Below are 27,497 nucleotides of genomic sequence, written 5' to 3'. Positions count from 1 at the left end.
GTTGGGATCCTTGGAAATTCCTCACTATAACTGTAATTCCAATTTGGGCATGAGATGAGACCTCTTTGGATCACTTGGTCTTTGCTAACAAGTTGGTCCTTTCTCTAAAGGGATCATGTGGTGGCAGCTTTTGGATAGAATGAAGCTGGATGTAAACACATCTTCTATTTACATGGAAAGAATATGGGACTTTCTCCCAGCATGACTTGCCTCCTGAGTAGTTTCTAGGCCATTAAGCTTTGTATGCACACCTCTTTGGGATCAAAGTCTTAGCTCCATCCACTGACTACTCTGACTTCTCCTGTTTCCTAGACTGGATCCTGAAACTCCTGGTGTAGATTGACATTCCTGTTAGCGTGGTGAGGAGCAAAAACAGCAATATGGGGTGTGGGTATGTGTGTACATCTCCCTGGGGCTTTCCAGGTGGACTGAGAGGAAGTGTTGTCGGCGTCTGTGGTACTGACGTGGTGTGTTTGGGCCTTGTCGTCTGGGCTAATGCCTCCATTGTCTTTGTTCTTTGCAGGTACAAGCAGTAAGTCCAGTACATTCTCAGCAGTAGACTTCCTTCTGGACCTGCCTGTGAAGTCAGAGCCACGTGTACCATCCTGATCCTGGTAAGCATGTTTGGCTTTTTCTTACTTACTCACTTCTATCTTTGTCCTTTGGATGACTCTGGTTGTAAACCCAGGCCACTGGCAGATGAAAACCTTTCTTGTGTCTTTATGTTTCTCAACATTTTGTCACTTTGTGCTGATTAGCATTGACCGCTGTGTCTATGTTCTGCTCTGTCTGCTGGGTAGGGAGAACACCTTTTTCCAAAGATGTGGGCTCAGAAAGTTCCCCCTAGGATATTCAGTCATGTATTTAATATAAACTTTCCTTTTATGTTTATAATCTCGTGAACTATTCCAGTTAATCTGTTGGGAATTTTACATTCACTATTGAATAGCAGTTGAAGCCATTCAGTAGTTGTAGGCTACACAAGAATCTGTTGCAGGAAGGGAGACCCTTTCCATGGCCTAAGAGTGGGCTCTTGTCTGACACTCAGAAATGAATTGTCTGAGGAGACACATGTGCAGGAGACTTTATTGGGAAGGGGCGCCCTGACTGAGAGCAGGAGGGCAAGGAAACCCAGGGGGACTGCTCTGCCACGTGGCTCACAGTCTCAGGTGTTCTGGTGATGGGGTTAGCTTCTGGTGTGGCTCCTGCCAGTCATCTCACCTGGCCCATAGCCTGACTCGGGGGCCTTCCTGGTGACACGAACATCTCTCAGCTGAGGTGGGTTCCAGTGAGAAGGTCTTTGGAGGGTTGGTCATCTCCTCCCTCTTTTGCCCTTCCCTGAGTCTCCCAGTTAGTTTTCGGGTTAGTTTTGTCTTGCAGTACATGTTCTTTTTTGAGACTTCCTTTTGTGAGACAACTCAGGCAAGCGCGCCTGGCCAGGGCGGGTGGATTTGGTCAACAGTTCCCTAGCAAAAACTGTTTTGTAAATAATTATTCAGAGATGTTGCTCTGAAGTTAAATAACATACGACTTTTTCAGATTTGGGGAGTTTGATGGTTGAAATCCAATGCCGCTTTGAACTTTTTTAATAACTCCAGTTTTCTAATCATTAAGGAAAGAGCCCTGAATCTACTGCATCGTCTTTTTTTGGTAATTGGAGGGTGATTACTTTACAGTGTCATGATGGTTTCTGCTGTACAACAAAGTGAGTCAGCCATACGAATACATACATCCCCCCACGCCCCCAAGTCATCATGGAGCACTGAGCTGAGCTCTCTGTGGTGTGTCACAGGTTCCCACTAGCTCTCTGTTTTATACACGTAGTGTATTGATGTAAAATGTAATCTCCCAATTCATCCAATCTCTCCCCTTCCCCTCCCCTCATGTCCATTCGTCCATTCTCTGTGTCTGCATCTCTTATTTGTGCCCTGGCAGTAGGAGAAGGCAATGGCACCCCACTCCAGTACTCTTGCCTGGAAAATCCCATGGATGGAGGAGCCTGGTGGGCTGCAGTCCATGGGGTCGCTGAGAGTCAGACACGACTGAGGGACTTCACTTTCACTTTTCACTCTTATGCATTGGAGAAGGAAATGGCAACCCACTCCAGTGTTCTTGCCTGGAGAATCCCAGGGACGGGGGAGCCTGGTGGGCTGCCGTCTATGGGGTCGCACAGAGTCGGACACGACTGAAGCGACTTAGCAGCAGCAGCAGTAGGTTCACCTGTACCATTTTCTAGATTCCACATACTTATGATGATTGTCTTTCTCCTTCTGACTTCACTCAGCAGACTGTAGGTCCACCTACATCTCTACAGGTGACCCAGTTTTGTTCCTTTTTATGGCTGAGTACTCTATTGTGTGCATATTTTCCTTCTCCAATACACATAACACCTTTATCCATTCATCTGTTGATGGACATCTATAGGTTGTTTCCATGTCCTGAATATTGTAAATAGTGCTTCAATGAACATTATCTTATACACACGTATATATATCTTTTTGAATTAAGGTTTTTTTCTAGTTTTTCAAGGAACCTCCATACTGTTCTCCATAGTGACTATATCCATTTACACTCCCACTAACAGTGCAGGAGGGTTCCCTTTTCATCACATTCTCTCCAGCACTTAATGCTTGAGGATTTCTTCATGAAGGCCTTTGTGATTGATGTGAGGTGATACCTCATTGTAGTTTTGATTTTCATTTCACTAATAATTAGTGATGTGGAGTATTTTTCCATGTGCCTCTTGGCCATCTGTATGTCTTCTTTCAAGAAATGTCTATTTAGTTCTTCTGCCCATTTGTTTGACTTTTGATATTGAGCTGCATGAGCTGTTTCTATGTTTTGGTTTGTTTTAACTTTTTATGTCTTCATGTGGGCCCCAGTTGCAGCACATGGAGTCTTCATTGCATCGTGCTGGATCTTTTGATGTGGCACGTGGGCTCAGTGCTTGTGGCACTGGGCGTAGTTGCTCTGCAGCATGTGGGGTCTTAGTTCCCCGACTGAGGATTGAACCCACGTCCCCTCCGTTTCAAGGCAGATTCTTAACCACTGGCCCATCAGGGAAGTCCCTATTTGTGTATTTGGAGACTAGTCCTTTGCTGCTTTGTTTGCAAGTATTTTATCCCATTCTGAGGGATATCTTTTCTTGTTTGTGGTTTCCTTTACTGTGGAAAAGCTTGTAAATTTAATTAGATCCCATTTATTTATTTTTGTTTTTATTTTCATTACTGTGTGAGGTGCTTCAAAAAAGGTCTTGCTGTGATTTATGTCAAAGAGTGTTTTCCCTAAGTTTTTCTCTAAGAGTCTTTTAGAAGCTAGTATTACATTTTAGATCTTTAATCCATTTTAAGTTTATTTTTGAGTATCGTGTTAGGCAGTGTTTTTCTTGTTTTTTTTTTTTTTTAAAGGTAGTGTTTTAATTTCATTCTGTCCAGTTTTCCCAGCCCTACTTACAGAAGAGACTTCTTTTCTCCGGTATGTGTTCTTGCCTCCCTTGTCATAGACTAGATGGCCCATAGACGTGTGGGTTTGTCACTGGGCTTTCTGTCATGTACCATCGATCTGTATTTTTTTTGTTCCAGTGCCGTGGTGTCTTGGTTACTATAGCTTTATAGTACAGTCTGAGGGTGGGGAGCCTGATCCTTACAGCTCCATTTTTCTTTGTAGTTTGCTGTAGCTCTTGGGAGTCTTCTTGCTTTCCATACAAATGGTAAATTTTTTTGTTCTAATTTTGTGAAAAATGCTGGTGGTCATGTGATAGGGATTGCATTGAATCTGTGGATTGCTTTGTGTACTTTAGTAATTTTCACAATATTGACTCTTCCCATCCAAGAACTTGATATCTCTCTCCATCTCTTTGTGTCATCTTTGATTTCTTTCATCAGTATGTTATAGATTTCTGAGTACAGGTCTTTTACCTCCTTAGGTATGTTTATCCCTAGGTATTTTATTCTTTTTCTTCCTATGGTAAAAGAGGTTATTTCCTTAATTTCTCTTTCTGCTCTTTTGTTGTTAGTGCATAGGAATGCAAGAGCTTTCTGCGCATTACTTTTGTATCCTGCAACTTTAAGATTCATTGATGAGCTCTAGTAGTTTTCTGGTTTCATCTGTAGGGTTTTCTGTGTCTAGTACATCGTTTGCAAACAGTGACACTTTTACTTCCTCTTTTCCAATTAGTATTTCTTTTCTTTTTCTTTTTTTGAGTGCTGTGTCTAGGACTTCCAAGTCTGTGCTGAGTAGTAGTGGTGAGCGTGGACATCATTACCTTGTTCCTACTCTTAGCAGAAGTGCTTTCGGCTTTTCACCATTGAAAATGATGTTTGCTGTGGGTTTGCTTTATACAGCCTTTATTATGTTGAGGTAGATTCCTTTTGTGCTTATTTTCTGGAAAAGTTTTTTTTTAAACCATGACTGGGTGTTGAATTTTGTTCTGCATCTACTGAGATGATCATCTGATTTTTAATTTATTAATATAGTGTATACATTGATTGATTTGTGTATATTCTTTAATTGCATCCCAGTTTTTCCTTGAATCCCCGGGATAAATCCCACTCAGTCAAGCTGTATGATCCTTTTAATGTGTTGTTGGATTCTGTTTGCTCATATTTTGTTGAAGATTTTTGCATTTATGTTCATCAGTGACATTGGTCTATAATTTTTTATATGTGGTATTCTTTTCTGGTTTTGGTGTCAGAGTGATGACTTTCATAGGACAAGTATGGGCATATTCCCCTCTCTGCAGTTTTTGTTAAGAGTTTGATAGAATTCACCTGTGAAGCCACCTGATCCTGGACTTTGTTGGAAGATTTTTAATTATACCTTCTATTGAATTACATGTTGTTTGATCTGTTCATATTCTCTAATTCTTTCTGATTCAATCTTGGAAAGTTATACCTTTCCAAGAATTCGTCCATTTCTTCATGCTGTCCATTTTATCCTCATAGAGTTGCTTGCAGTAGTTTTTATGATCCTTTGTATTCCTACAGTGTCAGTTTTAATTTCTCTTTTTTCATGTCAAATTTTATTGATTTGAGTCCTCTTCCCCCCACCACCTCTTTTTTGGTAAATCTGGCTAAAGGTTTATCAATTTTATTTATCTTCTCAGACAATCAACTCTTAGTTTTATTGATCTTTGCTGTTGTTTTCTTTGTTGCTATTTCACACATTTCTGCCTTGGTCTTTATGATTTCTTTTTCTAATTTAAAAAATTTTTGTCTGTACTGGGTCTTTGTTGCTGCACGAACTTTTTCCCTAGTTGTGGCAAGCAGGGGCTGCTCTCCAGTTGCAGTGTGTGGGCTCCTCATTGCTGTGCTTTCTTCTGTTGGAGCGTGAGCTCTGGGCATGCAGGCTCCAGTAGTTGCAGCACGTGGGCTCAGTAGTTGCGGCTTCCGGGCTCCTGAGCGTGCAGGCTCAGCAGCTGTGGAACACAGGCTTTGTTGCTCTGCAGCATGTGGGGTCTTCCCGTGTCTTTTGAATTGGCAAGCAGGTTCTTTACCACTGAGCCACCTGGGAAGCCCCCAAAATTTCTTTTTTTATACTAACTTGAGGGGGACTGTTCTTTCTCTAGTCACTTTAGGTGTAAGGTTTGGCAGTTTTGAGATATTTCTTCTTGTTTCTTGAAGCGAGGTTGAATCACTGAGACAGCATTACCACTTATTAAAAAGGCAGACGGAACTTCCCTGGTGGCACAGTGGGTAAGAACCCACCTGCCAGTGCACGGGATGTAAGTTCAGTCTCTGCTTCAGGAAGATCCCACACGCTGTTAGAGCCACTAAGCCCATGCACAGCAACAGGAGAAGCCCCTGCAATGAGAAGCCCGTGCAGAGCAGCTAGAGAGTGGTCCCCGCTCTCTGCAGCTAGGGAAAGCCCGTACACAACAACCAAGACCCACACAAGCAAAAGTAGAAAATTAATTAAAAAAATACATTCAGTTAGTAGCTAAAATACTGCTGTTATTTAGTCACTAAGTCGTGTCTGACTCGTTTGTGACCTCATGGAGTGTAGCCCACCAAGCTTCTCTGTCCGTGGGATTTCCCAGGCAAGAAAGCCATTTCCTTCTCCAGGGGATCTTCCCAACCTAGGGATCGAGCTCACATCTTCTGTATCTCCTGCACTATGGGCAGAGTCTATACATGCAGGCAGAGTTTTAATTCACTGCTTAAATCACTGTTTTATTTATTTAATTCAGTGTTTTATTCACTGCTGTGAGAACCACAGTGCCCAGAGGACCCCGAGCCAACACAGGCACATCAGCGTGGAACCAATGAAGGTCCAGGAGAGGGGCATTTCTGTGTATACCATCGTGTTGGGACAGGACTTCCAGCATCCTCCTAGTGGCGATCTGTTTCCTACTCAGAGGTTCCAGAACACTGGGTCTGTTCCAAGGTGACCCAGACTGAGAAGGAGACGTGAGCAAGAAAAACCATTGCGCCTGCTTCACAGGGACAGATCTGAAGCGCTAGGCTGCTCCACCTCGGAGTCCGATGGCGGCCGCAACATTGAGGGACCCGCATCAGGTAACCCTCGTCCTCTGGGCCCTCACCCCAGCAGACACTGAAGCCCAGAGTGTGGGGCACCTGCTCACATACCTGCAGCCTTGGGATCCAGGATGTTGAGGTGGTCATAGGTTGGGCCCTGTATCTGACAGACAGTGATGGCGTGTGGGAGAGGGTGATGGGCAGAGGGCACCACAAGTATAGCGGCTTGGAGGTTGGACTGAGCTGGGAGCATTCAGGAAACCTGTTTCTTTAGGGAACAGTGAATTAAAATTAAATGGCACCTGGATTGGCAGGCTCAGGGGTTATTTCTTCATTTTGAAATCCCTGGGGACTATTGGAGAATTTCAGCAAAGGAGAAACGTGAAGTTTCCCAGGAGGTCTTTAGATGAAAAACAAGCTTAAGAGGGTTGGTAACAGTGAAGTACAGGGAGACTGAGTCCTGTGGCTGAGGACTGAGTCTCCCAGGGTGTAGGCAGCTGGAGGGCTCTCTGCTCCGGGGTGAGCAGAGCAGAGCCCATGAAGCTCCACCCTGGTCATCCGCCTCCACTTCGTCTACCTCATCGTTCCCACAACAGCTGAAGCACCTTTGGAACCTTCACAGTAAGGCAGGGTTCCCAGGGCTCACTGATGGCAGCCCTATCCATGTGGTGTCAGGGCCCTGGAGAAGCATCAGGACAAGGCCGGAGGTTACTATATGGAAGTGTTCCTCATTCCAGAGATCAGTAAACTGAAGTGGTCTCGGGCATACCTACCAGTATGTCCAAGAAGGTGAAGGTGAAGCCGGCCTGGAGTATTCAGGGAAATGTCAGTCTCCTTCTGATGAGAACAGAGCAGGGAGGTAGGACTCAGACCTGGAATATGGGTGTTGATTTTGGAGGTGGTAGGAATAAGGGGAGATTTGGACCATAAGATGGAGGTGACCTTTCCTTACGCTGCCCAGCATGTTCCATTTTAGGTGGGAGGGTGAGAGGAGGCTGCCACACTAGTTCAGGTGGGATGTGTGTAAGACACAATTGTGGAGGTGAAGTTGTTGGATCTTTGTTAACTTGCTGAATTATGTCCGACTCTTTGCAACCCCATGACTGCAGCACACAATGTTTCCCTGTCCTTCACTGTTTCCTGGAGCTTCCTCAAACTCATGTCCATGGAGTTGGTGATGCTGTCCAACCATCTCCTCTCTGTCACCCTCTTCTGTTGCTTTTCCCAGCCTTGGGGTCTTTTCTAATGAGTTGACTCTTCACAGAAGAGGCCAAAGTGTTGGAGCTTCAGCTTCAGCATCAGTCCTTCCATTGAATATTCAGGGCTGATTTCCTGATTCCTTCAAACCAGGGATGGACTGGTTTGATCTCCTTGCAGTCCAAGCGACTCTCGAGTCTTCTCCAACACCAAAGTTTGAAAGTATCAATTCTTTGGCACTCAGCCTTCTTTATGGTCCAGTTCTCAAATGACTACTGGAAAAACCATAGCTTTAGCTCTGTCTGTTGGCAAACCGATGTCTCTCCTTTTACATATACTGCCTAGGTTTTACATATACTGCCTAGGTTTTTCATAGTTTTTCATAGCTTTTCTTCCAAGGAGGAAGCAAGCATCTTTTGATTTCATGCCTGCAGTCACTGTCTGCATTGATTTTGAAGCCTAAGAAAACAAAATCTCTTGTTTCCATTGTTTTCCGATCTATTTGCCATAGAGTGATGGGACCAGATGCTATGATCTTTGTTTCTTGAATGTTGAGTTTTAAGCCAGCTTTTTCACTCTCCTCTTTCATTTTCATCAAGAGGCTCTTCAGTTCCTCTTTGCTTTTTGCCGTCAGGATGGTATCATCTGTATATCTGAGGTTATTGATATTTCTCCTGGCAAGCTTGATTCCAGGTTGTGCTTCATCCAGCCCAACACTTCACATGATGTATTCTGTATATAAGTTAAATAAGCAGGGTGACAATATACAGCCTTGACTCCTTCCCCAGTTTTTTTTGTTGTTGTTGTTGTTTAATTTCATTTGGCTGCATCTGGTCTTTGCTGTTGTAGTGAATCGGCTCAGGCTTAGTTACTCCAAGGCATGTCAGCATATGGGATCTTAGTTCCCTGACCAGGGGTCAGACTGCATCCTTTGCATTGCAAGGCAGATTCTTAACCTCTGGACTACCAGGGAAGTCCCCCTTTCCCAGTTTTGAAGCAGTCTGTTGTTCCATGTCTGGTTTAAACTGTTCCTTCTTGACCTGAATACAGATTTCTCCGGAGGCAGGTAAGGTGGTCTGGTATTCCCATCTCTTGAAGAATTTTCCAGTTTGTTGTGATTCACACAAAGGTGTTAGCGTAGTCCATGAAGCAGAAGTAGATTTTTTTTTTTTAATTCCCTTGCCTTTTTTATGATCCAACAGATGTTGGCAATTTGATCTCTGGTTCCCCTGCCTTTTCTAAATCCAACTTGTACATCTGGAAGCTCTCAGTTTACATACTGCAGTGAGTGCAAATTGTACAGTATTCAAATGTTCTTTGGAAGTACCTTTCTTTGGTATTGGAATGAAAACTGACCTTTTCCAGTCCTGTGGCCACTGCTGAGTTTTCCAAACAAATTTACTGGAATATTGAGTGCAGCACTTTCACAGCATCATTTTTAGGATTTGAAACAGCCCAGCTGGAATGCCATCACCCCCACTAGCTTTGTTCGTAGTGATGCTTCTCTCAAAGGTCCACTTGACTTTGCCTTCCAGGATGTCTGGCTCTAGGTGAATGATCACACCATCGTGGTTATCTGGGTCATTAAGATCTTTCTTACATAGTCCTTCTGTGTATTTTTGCCACGTCTTAGTCTCTTCTGCTTTTGTTTGATCCATAGCATTTTCTGTCCTTTATTGTGCCCATCTTTGCAGGAATTGTTCCCTTGGTATATCTAATTTTGTTGAAGAGTTCTCTCTAGTCTTCCCCATTCTGTTGTTTTCCTCTGTTTCATTGAAGGTTTTCTTATCTCTCCTTGCTGTTTCTCTGGAGTTCTGCATTCAGTAGGGTAAATCTTTGTTTTCTCCTCTGTCTTTTGCTTGTTTTCTCAGCTATTTATTTGTAAGGCCTCTTCACAGATGACTCCTAAGGTTTTTGTCTTTACAGCTGAACATGGGGGTCTCCATTCACAGGGCTGGAGCAGTCAGTGAAGGGAGTAGGAACAATTTCCAGTGAGGATAGTGGGAGTTTTGTTTTGGGCCATGTTTAAGAGCCTGATGTGTTTCAGAAAATATAGAATGGAGGTATCCAGTTAGTTGGAGGTTATAAAAATGTAGAAATCTGAAACAGTTCAGCATTAGAGCCACATAGGTGGTGACCACTGGGTGGAAGGAGCTCAGTGTCACATTTAGGAAAGGGAATTCTCACCCTTGGTAATGTTACTCTCAGGTCAGAAAGAACAGGTCATTCTGCATCTCTTTCTGGGGCACCTGGTTGGAGGAGATGGCATTTGTGGGAGGAAGGGACAGTCTAACAAGTGGCCAAGACTCCCAAGGGAAGAGTGGACTGTGGTGAATGCAGAGGCCCAGGAGTAATTGGGGCAAAGGGACCCTGAGACTGGAGCTGCTCTTGTTCAGCATTTTCTTGACTCACAAGAACTTTGTGGTGATCTTTCATGGAGCCTGATGTATTTCACTCACACTGCTAGATGAGTTTAGAGGTGAATGGAAACATTTGTGTCCATGTAATGAGAAGAATTACATTCCCTGAAGTTTTTAAGTTGAAGTGTTAACCCCCAGGACCTCAGAATGGGACTGTATCTGGAGGTGGGATTTTTAAAGAGGTAATTAAGTTAAAGTGAGGTTATTAGCACGAACCACTAGTGTCTTTGTAGTAAGAGGAAGTTAGGACTCGGGTATGGGAAGACTGTGGGAACTCACATGGAAAGTACCAGTGAATTTTAATCCTTAATAAGCCAAAGATTGAGACTGCAAATGTTTCAATAATGGTAGTAGGAAAGAGAAGGGCTCTGATAGTAGGGTACATCAGTGCATGCATGCTCGGTTGTGTCTGACTCATTGCAACCCCATCCACTGTAGACCACAAGGTTCCTTTATCCTTGGGATTTCCCAGGCAATATTTACAGTTGGTAGTCATTCCCTTCTCCAGGGGATCTTACCAGACCAGGGATCAAACCCATGTCTCCTGCATTGGCGGGCAGGTTCTTTACCATTGAGCCACCAGGGAACCCCAAAGGGGAAAGTGCAAACAAATTGGGAAGAGGGCTATGGTATATTTTAAGATCCATGCATGGTTCTGGGTGCCTGAGACTGAAGCACAGATCAGAGGCAGACAAGGCGGGGGGCCTGGATTTTAGGCTGCCTCAGATGGTTGGACTTCCCTGGCTCAGACGGTAAAAGCATCTGCCTACAATGAGGGAGACCTGGGTTCGATCCCTGAGTTGGGGAGATCCCCTGGAGAAGGAAATGGCAACCCACTCCAGTATTCTTGTCTGGAAAATCCCATGGACAGAGAAGCCTGGTAGGCTACAGTCTGTGGGGTCACAAAGAGTCAGACATGACTGAGTGACTTCACTTTCAGGTGGTTGGGTCTTGCACAGGGCTGTAGCAGTAGGGGGTTCTCTTTATCGAGGCCTCTTAAGCTGTGTGATGAGTCAGAGAGTTGGGACAGCTGTGCCTGCAGATGAGAGATGTGCACGTGGAGAGGTAGTAGGAGCTGATGATTCCACATCCTCAGCATTGGACTGACAAGTGCAGGTTGAGCCCATGTGATTGTACCTGGGAGGTGCCCTCTGGGTTCCCCAAGGATGGGGCCTGGCTGGCAGGGGTTAGACACCCCCAGCGAGGCCTTGCACTTGGATGGTAGCTATTGGCCCACCTGCCTTTACAGCTGAGGACTGGATACAGTGATTCATGGGACCTGAAGAGAGAGTGCTATTAGTGGCACCAGGTCCTGGGCAAACGTGGTCATTTGTAAGAGTCACAAGGCCGGGGGTGGTCCACTGCATGGGGCTGAGCTTTGAATGTGGCTTGGGTGAACAGAAGAAAGTTGTGATGGCTGAGAGTGCAGCCCAGAAGTGGAGAGGGCCACGTGTGTCTGAGAGCAGACATGTTCTGAATGCAGAGTCTGAGGCAAGGACCTGCCCCTAAGTAATGAGGTCTCCAGAGAAAGATCTGGGGCTGCTGCAGCTCAGGAAGTCATGAGAAGTCCCTGGGAGTATTTGAATCCTGTTTGAATTGTCAAAGTATACTCTGGATGTTTTTTGCCAGGTTGTGGTGTAAGCCTAAAATTAAAGATTAAAGCCAGTGTTATTTAAGTGCTGTGTTGTGAAACCATGAGGACTTCAAATGGCCTGAGTGCTGGTTCTTCTCACTCTGCTCCTACACATAAGGTCTCCTAACCCAACAGTCTTCTTTCTCACAGGGATTAAATGGACTTTCTGCTCATCCCTTCTCAGGTGGTTTCAGTTCCCTGCCTGCCCCTGGAGGATCATTGTTCACTCTTTCCATTCATGTAGCTCCACTCTGGCTCTGTGAGTGTGTGGTCTCCTCATCTCCCAGACTGAGTAGATGATTAATACGTTGCTGTTGATCTCATCTGACCAACATTAGGTCTCCTGTGTTTGGTCATCTCTATAACCATAGGACATGATCCCATCCTCCCCCCTGGGGTAAAGTAGGAGATGATTGAACTACCATAATTTATAGGGATGCCAAAGAGGCACTTAAGCTGTGGGGTGGTCAGATGGTGGCCTGGGACATGTGGCTGTGGTGTCTAGAGATGTGAGGGATGTACCATATTAAGAAGGATGTGCATTTGCAGAAGGAGTAAGTCTCAGGGCCCCAGTGGGAGACGTACATGATTTGCCCACAAGTTAGGGACATTGCCTGGCAGCTGTGCCATGTCTTTTTGCCTGTGTGCCTCCTCTTGGTGACTTCTGGCCCCAGTGATCAGTGGGGCCATTTGCAGACAGTGGGTCTGGTTTCATCTCCCGAGTTGGAGAGAGGGTGGGCATAGGTCGATGTGTCAGTGATGGGTTGTGGTCTTTGGGAGAGTTTGTGATTTCATCTTTTCCCCCATCATGGCAGGGCAGTGTGACCTTTGAAGATGTGGTTGTGTACTTCTCCTGGGAGGAGTGGGGTCTCCTGGATGAGAATCAGAGATGCCTGTACCACGATGTGATGCTGGAGAACTTTGCGCTTGTGACCTCACTGGGTAAGGCCCTCACACCTACCCCAGTACCTTGTACTCAACTCTGCTCACTTCAGACACAGGTGCTGCCTCCTTTCCCCAGTTGCCTGGCTGGTAGGCACTAGGGTCAACAGGGCTGGGCTAAGCTACCTCTTCATGAGCCTGCCACCTCTAATTGTGCTGCCAAAAAATCCAACCAGTGTCCCAGGCTGCTGTTCATGAAACTCTCACATAGCGCTGAAATGTCACTCAGCCAAGGCTCTCATGAAGGGTGTTGGCAGAGAACTTGAACTGGATGTTTCTTTCTTTTCTGCACCTCTCCCCTTTACATTCTTTATCTTATGAGGCTTCCTAATTCTTAAGACTTTCAGAGCCTCAGTACTGCACATCAACCTCATATTGAGAACAATCCAATGGGCTGTGCTGAGTCTCACACAGAATTGTGTAGAGGCTGCCCCCTCCACCACAGACGACAGGCATCTCACCCGCACGTCTGTGCTTTCAGGTTGTTGGTATGGAATGGAGGAGGCAGTGGCATTTTCTGTGGAGAGTGTTCCTGTAGAACAAACATCACGGGGCAAGACTGTAGTTCCATACCCATCCATGGAGAAGACTCAGCCCTGTGAGGGGTGTGTCAGGGCCAGGAGAGACGATCTACAGCTGCCTGAGCACCAAGGCCTGCATCCTGAGCAAAACTCACAGCCCGGTGAGGAGTGTGAGAAGCAACCAAGGTTCAGCCCTGGCCTCCACCCAGAGCCCAGCAATGAGAAGCCATCCAGAAGGGACACAGACAAGGCATGTGTGAGAAGTTGCAGATTTCACATATCAGCAAAGCCCTTCACTTGTGAGGAAGTGGGCAAGGATTTCCTGGCTATGCTGAACCTCCTCCAGCATCAGGCCACACTCAAAGGGACAAAGCCACAGAGCAGCTCTCAGTGTGCAGAGCCCTTTCTTGGTGGAAAAAGTCAGTACAAGTGCAGTGAGTATGAGAAACTGTTTAGCTGTGAATACACACTTTTTCAGAATCAGCAGATTCTCACTAGAAAAAACTATCAGGACTGTGATGACTGTGAGAAACCTTTTAACCAAAGTTCCCTCCTTATCAATTGCCAGAGACCTGATAACACAGGAGCAAGGCCTTATGAGTGCAGCGAATGTGGGAAGTCCTTTAGCCAAAGCTACAGACTCATTCAACACCACAGAAGTCACACTGCAGCACGGCCTTATAAGTGCAATGAATGTGGGAAAGCCTTTAGCTACAAACTAAGACTTGTGCAGCACCTACAGATTCACAGTAAAGTGAGGCCTTATGAGTGTGGTGAGTGTGGGAAATCCTTCAGCTACAGCTCTACTCTCATTAAACACCAGAGAGTTCACACTGGAGCCAGGCCTTATAAGTGTGGTGAGTGCGGGAATTCCTTTAGCCAAAGCTCCAATCTCATTCAACACCAGAAGATCCACAGTGGGGCAAGGCCTTATAAATGCACTGAATGTGGAAAATCTTTCAGTTACAAATGCAAACTTGTGCAGCACCTGCGCATTCACACTGGAGAGAGGCCTTATGAGTGTGGGGAATGTGGGAAATCCTTTAGCCACAGTTCCACCCTCAATCAACACCAGAGAATTCACACTGGAGCCAGACCTTACAAGTGTGATGAATGTGAGAAATCCTTCAGCCAAAAGTCCAATCTCATTCAGCACCGGAGAGTTCACACAGGAGAAAAGCCTTATGAATGTGGGGAATGTGGGAAATCCTTTAGTCAAAGCTCCCACATCATTCAACACAGAAAACTGCACACCAGATAACCTCACGAATGCAATGACTGTGAGAACACCAGTCACAGCCAGTGTCTATATTCAACTAGAAAATTATGCAGCAGATTTGGGGAAACCATCTTAAAGGTCTAAGCCCAACAGGGAACATGGGTTTCTTGGTGAAGGGGCCATCTCCTAGAAGTTGAGCATTATACAGCTGAACATACACAGCAGAAACATTCCCTTTGCGTTTGTAGGTTGGTGGGAAGCTTTTAGAAGCCTTTCTGCATATTTCACTGCTGGCTCTGTTTCCTCAGTTATATCCCTTCTGGTTTCTGTAGCAGAAGCCTCACCCCTACCAGCCAGTAGTTTCCAGGTTCCAACACTTTTTATCAGTCCTGGCAGTTTGATCAGGGGAGGGAGATGTCTCATCTCTGTCCCATTCTCTACAGAACAGTATGAATAATTTTCAGGGGTACTTCATATTCCTTCCCCTCTGACAAATTAGGGCTCAATCCAATTTTAGCGAAGTGTGGGTAACATTGACAGCAATAGGCTTACCATCTTCCCCTAGAGGTCCAGCTTGCATAGCTGCCAAAAGTCTCCTGGGAAAGAGAGAGGGCTTTTAGTAAAGGGCCCTAATTTATGGCTTGGATGCAGGGAATATGGGGACCCAGAGGTCACCTGTAAGAAGCACCTCTGGTGCTTCTGTGAGAAGCATAGAAATCAGTTCCCTTTTCCCCAGTATTACACATAATGCTGAGCACTGTTGTGGAGAAGCTCCAGGTACTGCAGAAATCATGTGCCTTCAGGTCTCGAGCTGGGTTTTCTGGTGTTACTGAACGATTTCAAGGGTGAAGCCAGAAACTTCACACAGAAATGCTGGATGTGGTTATGTGCACTGGAGGAGGCTGTGGCAATGAAAGGACGTGCCTGCTGTAAAGGCACCTCCACAAATGTCCCAGTGACTGTGGTGTGTTAGATGCGTGAGTACACTCCGCTCATGTATTCTTCCTTTAGTTGCAGTCATTGTCAGAGCAAATAAAGCTTTGCTTATTCTCATAACCTCTGGCCTTTTCACCCTAAGCATCATGCTGCACAGACAATGACAGACGGGGATGAAGCTGGAGCCCAGGGATATAGCTTTTGTGACCAGTTTCCTGCTGACTCAAAAACAGTCTTTACCAGTATATTTTTTTCCTTGATGGAGGGCCTGCCAGGGAAAGGCAGGTTTCTAAAGCTCTGGTTATGGGGGAAAAAAAAAAGACTAGGAAAATTTCTACATAAAACAAATTTCTACAAAGTTTTATTGAAATATAATTGATTAAAATTGTACAATATGATACTGTTTACTTGTACACCCATAAAACTATTAAAAAACATATCTACAACAAATAGTTTGCTTGTTCCCTTTCATTTTTTTTTTTTTTTAGCCACCCTGCATAGCTTCTGGGATATCTCAAGTCAACCAGAGGTTGATCTGGGGCTGTGGCAGTGAAGCCCAGGTTTCTAGCCTCTAGGCTACCAGGAAACTCACTTGTACCCTTTTAAAAACTCTCCCTTCTGTCCTTTATAGTTGCTATTGATTTTACTCTTTCACAGTAAATTAGCTTGTTTTATAAAATTTTATATAGTTGGAATCATTAAACTGTTTACTTTTTAATTGATACTGTGCTTTCTTCCCTGTGCAGCTCACAGTGCTGCTTATGTAAGTGCCTTCATTTCTCAGCAGAGTGTTCCTCTATAGAGGCACCGTTTGTTTACCCACCTGATTGCACATTGGCTTGTTCCCGGTTTTGGCTGTTACAAATAAAGCCTTATGTTATAACCGCTGGAAAGGAGTGGGTGACGGGAGCTTCAGCTTTCTGAAGCTTTCACTCTGCCTTCATCTAGCTCACTAGGCCCACTATAATAGTGGATTGTAACACCTAACATCTCGGGACCACTCTAAGATAAAGAATCTTCATTGCTCCAGGTAACTTATACACAAAATACAGTACTGAGGTATCCCAAGCTGCTTGCAAAACACATCTTTAGAAGCTTCTATGTTTCATAAGTTTCATCCATCCTTCCAGTAGAATTTACCACATTCTAGATGTGGTTCGTTTGGTCTCTCTGAAGCTGTTTAAACATACTGGCTGCACCCAGGCCCCGTGCTTGTAAGCTGGCTGTTCTGGAAGTTGCTGATGGTTTGTCCGTTTTGCTGTCCCCCACGCAGCATAGCCTGGAAAACATTCAAGTGCTTGTATGTGCCCCAGTGTAAGAAACCCTTCCTTCCAGTCTCCTGCACCCTAATACACCCTTGAGCTCTGTAAACCTACTCAGGACAAGTGAAAACCATGAAACCCTAGAGACCACCACCCTTGGAAACTAATAAAGGCAGAGCTTCAAGTCTGTGTTCCCTTCCTTTCCCTCACCACCTCACTGTGGCATGCCCCCAGGACACCCTCCACAGGCTCTCAGTAATGTCTTGTTCCTCAAGTTTCGGATCAGATTTTGTTGACGTTCTTCCTACGGTTATAGTAAGAACCACAAGCACTGCGGTGCAGGGGGAATGGCAGTAGGACTCAGTGAAGTTACAAGGTCTTCCAGTGAGTGCCTGGGGCATCCCAGCTGAGAGCATCCATCACTGCTACCAGTGGCTGGGACCTACAGCACATGGTGAGTCGGCCAAAAAGTGCAGTCAGTTTTCTGCATAACATCTTCATAGCAAAACCTAGACAAATTTTTGTGCCAATTCAATATTACTAGCTCTTTAAAGGAGTAGGGAGAGAAAAAACCTGGTATTTTCGTGTGGTATTAAAAAGTACCTACAAGTTACTTCGCTATAAATAATCACTAATTACAATGTGAATTAAGACTTGGATGATGTCCCTGCACAACATTATCACAGTAAAAAGTCAAAACTTGTAAATTTTTGCCAGACATACTAAGTGAAACACCAAGGGAAAGAGAGTTGAGTGCTGGTTTTGGCAAGACTTTAAGGTCACTGTAGTAATAAGGTGAATCCCGCCTAAGAATGGAAGAACTGCTTATGGACTCTATTGAAGTAAGTCACTTGTTTGGGAAAGTTGGAATTTTGACAAGGAAATTAAGAAATAATCCCTTGTACATCACAACAATTTGGGAAGGACACAGAAATAAGACAGAGCTTAACTCCAGCAAAGTACTTAAATGGGGAGGAAGGGGATTTGGGAAGAAAACACTTCTGCTTTGAAGTGGCCTGGGGACTTAACTTGCTTGAGCTGCACCAGGTGTCAGTTGCAGCACAGGGGGAATCTTCGATCTTCGCTGTGGCGTGCAGGATCTTTAGTTGCAGTATATGGGATCTCAGTTCCCTGACCAAATGTCAAACCCTGGCCCTCTGCATTGGGAGCATGACGTCTTAGCCAGTGGACGACCGGGAAGTCCCCACTCAAAACTTACTAACTTCCACAACAGGGGGAAAAAAGCCAACTTCAAACCAGCCAAATTAGAGAGAGAACATTCTCTAATGTTCAAACGAGCCAGTTGGAACATTAGAGAATGCCTTTGCTGCTTTTGAACGCATCTGTTAGAATCGCCTGGCTTCCAGGTGGCACTGGGGGTACAGCACCCACCTGACAACAAAGGAGACGTGAGAGACGTAGGTTCCATCCCTGGGTCATGTCATGAAGAGCCCCTGTGGGAGGGCAGGGCAACCCACTGCAGTATTCTTGCCTGGAGAATCCCAGGGACAGAGGAGACTGGTGCGCTACACAATCCATGAATTTGCAAAGAGTCAGACACGACTGAAGTGACTTTGCACACACGCACACTAGTCACCACTGTGTGCCATGCATTAGTCCAAGCGTGTGGTGCACAGGAGACAAAAAGCGAGGAGGCCTTTGTGGTTAATAGGTGAGGGGGGATTCTGACCTCACACCTTGGGCTCCAGCTGCCTGCGTCCTGCAGTCCCCTCCGTGCAACTGTGTCCCTGCTGCTGCTGAGAGGCTTGGGAGGCCAGGCTGGCCGCTCCCAGCGCCGCGTGCCCAGGTCCACTCCACGCTTCCAGGGAGCAGCTCCAGCCCATGGGGTGTCCTCACTGGGCTCACTTGGCTTCCTGTGCTTCCTCCTCCCACGAGGCTGGGCCCCTGCACACCTGGAGAGCTACAAGAAGCAGGAGGGGTGGGCACTGGCCTCCCTCGCCCCATGACCTGGCCACTGTGTGCCCTGGCCACCTTGGCCTTGGCTCACCGTGCCTGCTGTGTTCCTGGCTGGCTGGCCTCCCCTGGACTGTGTCCTTCGGTGATCTCTTCTGCCAGCATGATCTTGGTTTTTCTCCACAGTGACCTCTTTAGATCACATGCATTGGCCCTGCTCTGTAGGGCTTCCTTTCTGACAATAAAGTGTGGACCCTGAGGTGGGGGGGCGGGGTGCGGGGAGTCAGGAAGACAGAGAATGAAGAAAAGAAATTAATAGGATGAAAATTTCCAAGGAGAAAGAGTAGTTTCGTGTAATAAATAGTGCAGGGGGTTGGGTTATAAGTCATATAAACTAAAAACGGGTAAGAGCACACTCCAGTCTAGATGTGATGAAAGGGCAGGCATGAGATTCAGGGGATGAAAGGAGAGGAAGCACCACTGGAACGTGTCTGAGGCCAGAGTACACTCTCAGTACTTGGGGGAAAGTCTCAGGGCAGTGCAGAGGTGTCTCCAGGCCACAGGTAAGACTCGGTCCCTTCAAGGACTCAGGTAGGTGGGGACACACCGCCAGGGAGGGGACACGCCCTAGTGCCCACGCAGTGAGTTGCGTTCCTCATCAATGCACCAGCAGTCCCCTCACCAAATATCAAGACAAGTTTTGTGGGCAGAGGACCCCCTCACCGGCATATCCCCAGCGGATGCCAAAACAGATGCAAAGAGGCCCAGCTCAGCGCTCACAGGGTTTGAAACCCGCGTACGCAGCACCGTCTCAGGAGCGAACCAAACAGCCCATTGGGCTCCGGGGGGGCGGGGGGGGGGGGGGGGTCACTGCCTCCCCGGAGACACGGGGCCCAGGAGACCCAGCGCCCGGAGTCGTGGCTGCGGGGGACGGAGTCCACAGGCCGGGACCAGGTGGATCTGCAGCCCGGCTCGCCCCGGCCTCCCAGCCAGGCCTGGCCTGATTCCCACCTCTGGTCCCGGGAGACCCTCTCCCGCTCCCCGCGCCGGCCGGAGGGGCTCCGGTGGAGGCTGGTCGATCGGCCGGGCAGCCCCACACCCAGGCCTGGACTGAGGGGCCGGTCTCGGCCTCCGCCCCCAGAACCTGCCGGCACAGCCTCCGGAGAGAGGAGGAGGCCCACCGCCCAGCAACAACCAGCCGATTCCGCCTGCCCCGGCGGCCTCCCAGGCTTCGGTTCCGAGCCAGAGTCAGGGCGGCCGCCACGGTGAAAGCACCAGATACTACCTAGACCGGTGGTCGGTGACAAGTGTCCCAACCCTTCCGCTTTGCAGAGAAGAATGCCCGCAAAGACAGAAAGTAGTGAGTATTTACTAAAGAGAAGAGAGTACAGGGCGCGTGGATAAACACTCCGGCCGACTGAGGGAAAGGGAGTCACTGAGTCGAACCCTCGCGGCAGTTTTACTTACTTAGTCGGGGCATTTCTTCCGGGTTTCCTTCGGCGGGTCATTTTGATTTGCCTGGTTCACAGGCCGTATTTGGTGCATCTCAGGATTCTCCTGGATGTGCGCACTCGTCTTAGCCAAGATGGGTTCCAGCGAAGAGGCCCGTGGGTAGCCTGGCATTAGTTAACATCACTCCCCTTTGACCTCCGAGGAGACTTTCTGTGCACATGTGGTCAGACAGGTCTCCTGAGAAATGTGTGGTCTGGGCAGGGCCCAGCCTCCTCCCTAAATTGTCCTGCTATTCTCAACTTGGAGTTTCAGTCCACAGGGAGTGAATCTCCAGTGCTCACCTGGGACCCACCCACCTCCTGCCTCATTACCGCCTGAACCACCCCCTTCCCCATTGTCCATGGGAAATTCTCTTCCATAGAACCAGTCCCTGGTGCCACGAAGGTTGGGGGCCGCGGCTGCAGAGGGAAAGGACGATATAAAAGAGGCTTCAGGTGGCGCCCGACAACCGGCAGGAACGTCAATGGGACAGACCCAGATCCTGGGGCAGCGGGAGCGCACTGTGGGCAACGGGGATCCCTGGCCTCCTCCAGGCCCACCTCTGAGCCTGGACCCTCAGGCGGGCTGCCCAGAGTGAGACCAGAGAGTTCCCAGGCTCCGCAAAGGGCTTAAATAAACTCTGCAGCGGGCAATGTACAGCTAAAGCTTCCAAGGGGGCTTCCCTGGTCGTCTAGTGGTAGAGTCTGCCTGCCAGTGCAGAGGGCAAGGCTTGGACTCCTGGTCCAGGAAGACTCCACAGGGCAACTAAGCAGACTCTAGTGGTAGAATCTGCCTGCCCGTGCGGAGGACACGTTGGACTCCTGGTCCAGGAAGACACCACAGGGCAACTAAGCACAATGAGGCACCAACTACTGACCAGATGTGCTGCAACTACTGAAGCCCCCTTGGCCGGAGCTCATGCTCTGCAACAAGAGAAGCCATGGCATTGAGAAGCCTGCACTCTAGCATGAAGGGTAACAAAGATCCATCACAGCCAGAAAGTAAAATAAAAATAAATAAATAGATCCTTATTAAAAAAAAAAAAAAAAAAGCATATAAGGATGCATAGACAACAATGGATTAATGGTTTCGTTTGTGGGAAGGTGAGGTTTGTTTACTTTGGCAGAGCCACGTGGCTTGCAGGATCTTAGTTTCCCAAGCAGGAATTGAATCTGGGTCTTCAGCAGTGAAACACCGCATCCTAACCACTGAGCCACCGGGGACTTCCTGGATGAACGTCTGAATCCCATCATTTTGAGCAGAGGCCTTTTTTTTGGTTGTGCGGGTTCCCTTGCTGCACACAAGGTTTCTCCAGTTGTAGCTCTAGTTGAAGTTTTCCACTTTAGAGGAAAAAAAAATCCCAAGAGAAAAACTGGGGATCTAGAGTCAGTTGTGCATGCGTGCTAAGTCACTTCAGTCATGTCCAACTCTTTGCAACCCTATAGAATGTAACCCACCAGGCTTCTCTGTCCATGGGATTCTCCAGGCAAAAATACTGGAGTGGGTTGCCATTTCCTCCTTCAGGGGATCTTCCTGACCCAGGGATAGAACCTGTGTCTCCTGTGACTCCTGCATCACAGGCAGATTCTTTACCACTGAGCCACCGGAGAAGCCCAGGGTCAGGTACAGTGATTTTAAAATTTGACACCACAAGTGTGATCCATGAAAAGAAATAGAGACACTGAAAGTTGTCAAAATTAAAAACCTACGCTCTGAAGCACCTTGTGAAGAGGATGAAACGACCAAGGACAGAGGCCAGGAGAGAAAACGTGCAAACCACGTGTCAGATACGAACATGAAAAATTCTCAAAACATCATGGTGTTATCTTTTAAAAAATCCAAATATAGAATAGACAAAATACACATAATATATTTTACCCAAGAGAAGGAGATACCATTAAATGGCAAATATGCATATGGAAAGCTATGAGGCATTTCCTAGGAATGCAAATGGAAATCATAGGGATATACCTAGGCAGATCCCTCAGAACGCCTCAAAGAAAATACAGAACAGTAGCAAAATGGTGAGGAGGTCAAGGGAAAATCAATCATTCATCCTAGCGGTGATGTAAAGTGGTACAGCCACTGTGGAAAACAGTGGTGGTTTACAAACACAACAAAAAACTTTCCAAGTACCATACAATCCAGAAACTCAACTCCAGTCAAATTAAAATAGACCATGTAGTAAATGATTGACTCAGCAGGCCCACAGTGTTCAAAACCTGCACATTCCAAGGAAACTCTGGCCTTGCCTGGCTCCCAGGAAGCCCTTGGAATACCTGACGAGGGTTCTTGTATAGTTGAGGCTTGCAGGGCCTTGGGCCGTGGGCCATGGGGTAGCAGTTTCACCTGCAGGAAGTCAGCTTTGTGGGATCATGTGAGTTCTTCTAGGGAGTGAGGCATCAAATAAGAGGGTGGTCTGGAGGAGCTGCCCCAATCTCTCCCCAACAAATAACATTTATCATCCCCCAAAATCTTGAACTTGCATGGCCTTAGCATCTCTTGTTCATCAGAGTGCCAAACTGGAAACAACATGGATTCCTTCAAGGAATGAGTGGTTAAATAAATTAGTTGGTGGCAGGGGTAGCTGTGAAGTCAAGTGGGCCTTAGGAAGAATTACTAGGAACAAATCTAGTGGAGGTGACGGAATTCCAGGTGAGCTATTGAAAATCCTAAAGGATGCTGCTATATTAAGTGCTACACTCAATACTGTCAGCCAAGAGCCGGACACAACTTAGTGGCTGAACAACACCAGGGGGTAGCTGAGGAACTAGAAGTGTTTGGAGATACAAACGGAAGGAAGAAGGGACAGGACTGGGCAATGGGTTGTCCGTGTCATGTGGAAATACAGGATGAGGGAACGCTTCCAGGGTCTAGAACAGTCACTGGGTGAAGAGTGGTGGAATCCATTCAGACACGGCACAGTCTGTGGCCCATCCAGGGTGAGAAAGAACAGGGTTTTCATGCTGCACCACTTTTAATATGTCGTTTCTATGAGGCATCCAAGTCAGAAAACCAAGCAGATGGTCGTATAGCTAATTCTGGAAGGAGATAAGATCTGGGGGTTATAATGCCTTAAAACAAACTAGGTCACTAAGGCTATTTTTTAAATCATTTTGGTTATGGACTTTAGGATCCAGGGTGGAACACTTCCAGTTTTAACGTTGAGGTGGAGGAGATTATGCTGGCAAGCAGTGCTATGGAGGAGCATCAAGAAAGGCAGCACTGAAAGAAGCCTCTGGCATCAGGAGCCCAAGAAACCAAGGCTGGCGAGCCCCTTTCCCTACTGTTCTGAAGGAAACCAGGACACTTCACCCCAAAGTCTCCCCCACACTTCGGTACATCAATTTTTTTTGGTTGTTAGTTTTTAGATTAATTTATTTACATTTAAGGCTGTGCTGGATCTTCGTTGCTGCGCGTGGGCTTTCTCCCACTGCGGTGAGCATGCTGCTCTTCATTGGGGTCACAGTCTTCTCACTGCGGTGGTTTATCCCGTTTCAGAGCCTGGGCTCGGGCTCACTGGTTCTAGAGCACAGGCTCAGTAGCTGAAGCACATGGGCTCCGCTGCTCCACAGCAAGTGGGATCTTCCCAGACCAGGCACCCACCCCACGTCCCCGCGTTGGCGGGCGGAGTCTCTTCCCTGGACCACCAGGAAAGCCCCGGCACAGCGATTATTTTGAATTCCAGGCAGTTACGATGCAGCAGGTGTGAGGAAGACGCTCTGACTCTAAAGCTCCCATGTGAAATGCACCCTCCCTTTCCCCAGAGGAAGACATTTTAAACACCAGAGATAGGAAACAGGGTTGTCAAAGGGAGAACTGGGGACTGAGCAGTCTGCGCTCAGTTTCACAAACCTTGTTAATCTCATCCTTATCTTCTATTTCTTCACCATGAAATACCCACAACCCAAATCCCTTTTCCTTCTCAATTTTTCACAAATTGATCCTTTGACTAAAAGGTGTAGAAGCTTCCTGTTCTTGGTGTACTTGGGTCTTCATTCTTTCATGAATGCTCCCATGGACACATAAACATTTAATAAAATGTGCATGCCCTACTCCTGTTAATCTGCCTTTTGTCAGTTTCAACTTTGGGCCCAGCCATAGACACTAAGAGGGGAGAGAATTTTTCCTTCCCTACGGCTGTTAGGAAGTCCAGTACAATGGTAGATGGCAAGTGAGCACTGTAATGTTCACCAAATGAGTCTCTGGTGCCAATGGCGAGAGACAGCAGTGTTGGGAGCGATATGGGGATGCTAGGTGAACATACTGAAAGCATGTGTGTTGAAAGAAGTGTTCACAAAAGGTCGATTCTGTATTGCATTTTTTAAAGAGGAGTTTAGGTTCACAGTAAAATTAGAATAGAGAGTCCAGAATGCCCCGCCCCCCTCTGCCACTGCGGGTCCTTGCCTAACTCCACTCCCCACAAACAAGAGCCAGAGAGAGAGACTCAGAGCCTTCTCCTCTGCCACTCTTCTACGAATAATTCCACGCCAGTGAGCTGTCTGTAAGCATCAGAATTCACTTTTTTAAATAGAAGACTCTTTTTTTTTTTTTACGTATTTCTTTTTATTTATTTACTTGGCCGTGTCGGGTCTTACTTGTGGCATGTGGGATCTAGTTCCCTGACAAGGGATCGAACCTGGAACCTGGGGCTCCTGCATTGGGAGCATGGAATCTTAGTCACTGGACCATCAAGCAAAGAGAGGGAAAGTGAAGGTTACGCTATGCTACGCTAAGTCGCTTCAGTCGTGTCCGACTCTGTGTGACCCCATAGACGGCAGCCCACCAGGCTCCCCCGTCCCTGGGATTCTCCAGGCAAGAACACTGGAGTGGGTTGCCATTTCCTTCTCCAGTGCATGAAAGTGCAAAGTGAAAGTGAAGTCGCTCAGTCGTGTCTGACTCTTAGCGACCCCCTGGACTGCAGCCCACCAGGCTCCTCCGTTCATGGGATTTTCCAGGCAAGAGGACTGGAGTGGGGTGCCATTGCCTTCTCCGAAGTGAAGGTTAGAAAAACATGAAGATTAGTTATAGATACTGGGACTCCAGCACACGGGACTGACTAACTCTAAGGTCAGACTCTAAGGGACTGACTTTGAAAGATTTCTGAATGTGTGTGGTCGATTTGACATGCAGGCCGTTTTGAATTTACACTACCATCTAGCCACTTCTGAATGTCACACACTCCCTCCTCCCCACTGAAAAGGAAGATGGATAAACATGACTGAACCCCACAAATGGCACCGCTGAATGAAGATGGGTGCTCTCTTTGTGCCAACTGTGACTCTGAGTTGTGATACCAGGGTGTTTTATTTTATATTTTTACGCTGACCTACACAGCTTGTGTGATCTTAGTTCCCCGACCAGGGATTGAACCTGGCCCCTGGTGGGGAAAATGTTGAAACCTAACCACTGAACCACCAGGGAATTCCCACTGGGGCTGTTTTAAAGATTGATTTAATAGTTTTAACACAAGGAGAATGTAAACGTACTTCATGCCACTTATAAATAGCAAAATAATGTTATGTGATACATATTTTTAACTACAATTCAAAACAAAACACCATCTCCCTGACTTGGACTAAGGGAGTTTCTGGGTCTGCTGGAGCGGGTCATAGGCAGTGTGGAAAACCAGGGTCAGCAATTCAAAATATTTTATTCTTCATAAGGTGAATAAAAATTATAAATGATAGCAGTTGTAGATGCTGTAATTTAAGAAGGAAAAGGCAGGGATTCATTTGAGCATTTAAAAGCACAACCTGGGCTTCCCAGGTTATGTGGCTTTCTGTAAAGAATTCTCCTGCCAATGCAGGAGCCACAAGAGACTCAGGTTTGATCCCTGGGTTGGGAAGATTCCCTGGAGAAGGAAATGACAACCCACTGCAGTATTCTTGCCCGGGAAACTCCATGGACAGAGGAGTCTGTGGGGTCACAGTCAGACTCGACCGAGCATGCACACACTGTACAAGAACGGTCTGTTTTATAGTCGGTGGCATCTTAGCTTTGGTTTAAAAAACAAAAAGACAGTTGAGCCAGTGCACAGTCTTACCAATTATTACATAATCTAAAGTACTGTAAATGTTGGAAAGTCAAGTTTCAGTGACTACGACAAAATGTAAGTAGTGGACTTGACCTAGTCTGAAGGCTCAAGAAAAGATACCTTGAGAAAAACTTCCTATATATTGAGTGTTGGGCAGAGTATTCCAGTGAGAGAGAAAAGCTGGTATTGGGAAGCTGAGTGAACATTCAGGAAAGATAGAGGGGCTGGGACAGAATGAAGGATGCTTCATGTTCAGACACTGAACTAAGGACTATGTGGAAATAATAACTCAGTTGACCCATAAATTCCATGTATGTAATTTATAAATCTGAAATCATTAGAAACTAAATCTTAAGTCTTATTAAACTACAATACTGTGATTACATACTTTTAAACATGGTGATAAAATCAGCAAAAGGTAATTCCATTTGTCAAATAAAATTATTAAATCGATTTAATTTGTTCAGAAAGTCAATATACTGAGAAACTTTAAAAATACATAATTTGTAAACATCTGCATACATAAACAAATGTTTAAAGACTCCTGAAAGCAAATTTTGTTGAGTTTCCTACTTCTTCTTATCTGGTAACCTGAAAGTCAAGGCTATTATTCAAAATCACATTCTAACAATTTTTCCTTCAAAAATATCTTTCACTAAGAATTTATGTAGCAATATAAAGAGCCTGCCCAAAAAACACTGTAAACTGTTAGTCAATAAAGGATAAATAAAAAAATAAAGAGCCTAATCTTCGTAAAGCATTAGAAGATTAATGGTAAAAATAAATAAATAAATAAATAAATTTTTTAAAGATTAATGGTTATCTTTCTTTCATCCTATGTTAGGACACTTTCCCCCTGCCCCCCGCCCCCGATATCATCAACACGTCCTTTTCAAAAGTTTTCTTTTCTTTTCAACTGAGTTTTGTTAACCTACAAATATATTTCAAGTGAGGTCTAGCAGACTTTTTCAAATCACAGTTTGCATGTCTTGGGCCAGTTAAAAGGTGAGAGTGACTGTATGTGCGCAGGAGAAGAATGATCTAACAGACTTTTCTTTTCCCACCTGGAATCTGAGAAGGCTGACAATGCCAGAGATTTGAACGACCAGACTCAACATCCATTCTCTGAGAATGTGTCTCCTCCAAAGAAACTGCAAATTCAAGACACACTGAAGTACTTCAGCCAACTCAGAGCACTGTAGAGGAAAGCAAAAGAGTGGATGAGAGGGATACAAACAGGACAAAGAGGGACAGGGTTTAGATAGACTCCCTAGTGAGGAAGTTTTACACTTGTAACATCGTGGTTCCCTAAGTGAGCCCTGCAATGCTTTCAATTTTCAGGACAAAAAGAAGTAAAAATCTGATTACCCAATGGCCCTCTCTCTACACTTTGGTATGAATAGGCTCCCAAATACCACATAGACTCTCAGGGCTTTTCTTAGGCAGATC

General features: G+C 46.2%; 3 protein-coding genes across 5 annotated transcripts in view; 2 read left to right on the top strand and 1 right to left on the bottom strand.

Annotated features, from left to right (window-relative positions):
- Window positions 1-6,328, top strand: part of LOC109572191 (zinc finger protein 814-like) — a 93,058-nt gene extending 86,730 nt beyond the window's left edge. For 2 of the 3 annotated variants that reach the window (XM_070771906.1, XM_070771904.1), the window contains 2 exons: window positions 524-614; window positions 6,188-6,328. In XM_070771906.1, coding sequence (XP_070628007.1) covers window positions 524-609 — 86 coding nt within the window. In that variant the 3' untranslated portion in view covers window positions 610-614; window positions 6,188-6,328. Of the gene's footprint in view, window positions 1-523; window positions 615-6,187 lie in introns of those variants that run through there. The other variant, XM_070771905.1, reaches the window with a different exon arrangement.
- LOC109572197 (zinc finger protein 154-like) lies at window positions 6,289-15,794 on the top strand. The gene is made up of 3 exons (XM_019978776.2): window positions 6,289-6,515; window positions 12,542-12,668; window positions 13,150-15,794. The coding sequence occupies exons 1-3, from the start codon at window positions 6,483-6,485 to the stop codon at window positions 14,448-14,450; spliced, it is 1,461 nt and encodes a 486-aa protein (XP_019834335.2). The 5' UTR covers window positions 6,289-6,482; the 3' UTR covers window positions 14,451-15,794.
- Window positions 15,788-27,497, bottom strand: part of LOC109572196 (zinc finger protein 154-like) — a 28,230-nt gene continuing 16,520 nt past the window's right edge. Inside the window, exons 4-6 of the mRNA XM_070771909.1 lie at window positions 19,988-27,244; window positions 17,999-18,775; window positions 15,788-16,623 (exon numbers count right to left, since the gene is read on the bottom strand). The gene's annotated coding sequence lies outside the window, so the exon portion shown is untranslated. The remainder of the gene's footprint in view (window positions 16,624-17,998; window positions 18,776-19,987; window positions 27,245-27,497) is intronic.

This window comes from Bos indicus, chromosome 18 (assembly GCF_029378745.1).
Source record: "Bos indicus isolate NIAB-ARS_2022 breed Sahiwal x Tharparkar chromosome 18, NIAB-ARS_B.indTharparkar_mat_pri_1.0, whole genome shotgun sequence".
In the NCBI taxonomy this organism is placed as follows: Eukaryota; Metazoa; Chordata; class Mammalia; order Artiodactyla; family Bovidae; genus Bos; species Bos indicus.
This window is presented reverse-complemented; position numbering and strand designations above follow the sequence as displayed.

Coding starts and splice junctions, on each gene's coding strand:
- LOC109572197 (XM_019978776.2), top strand. CDS start 6,483: ATGGCGGCCGCAACATTGAGGGACCCGCATCAG. Junction 6,516..12,541: donor CATTGAGGGACCCGCATCAG/GTAACCCTCGTC, acceptor CCATCATGGCAG/GGCAGTGTGACCTTTGAAGA. Junction 12,669..13,149: donor TGCGCTTGTGACCTCACTGG/GTAAGGCCCTCA, acceptor CTGTGCTTTCAG/GTTGTTGGTATGGAATGGAG.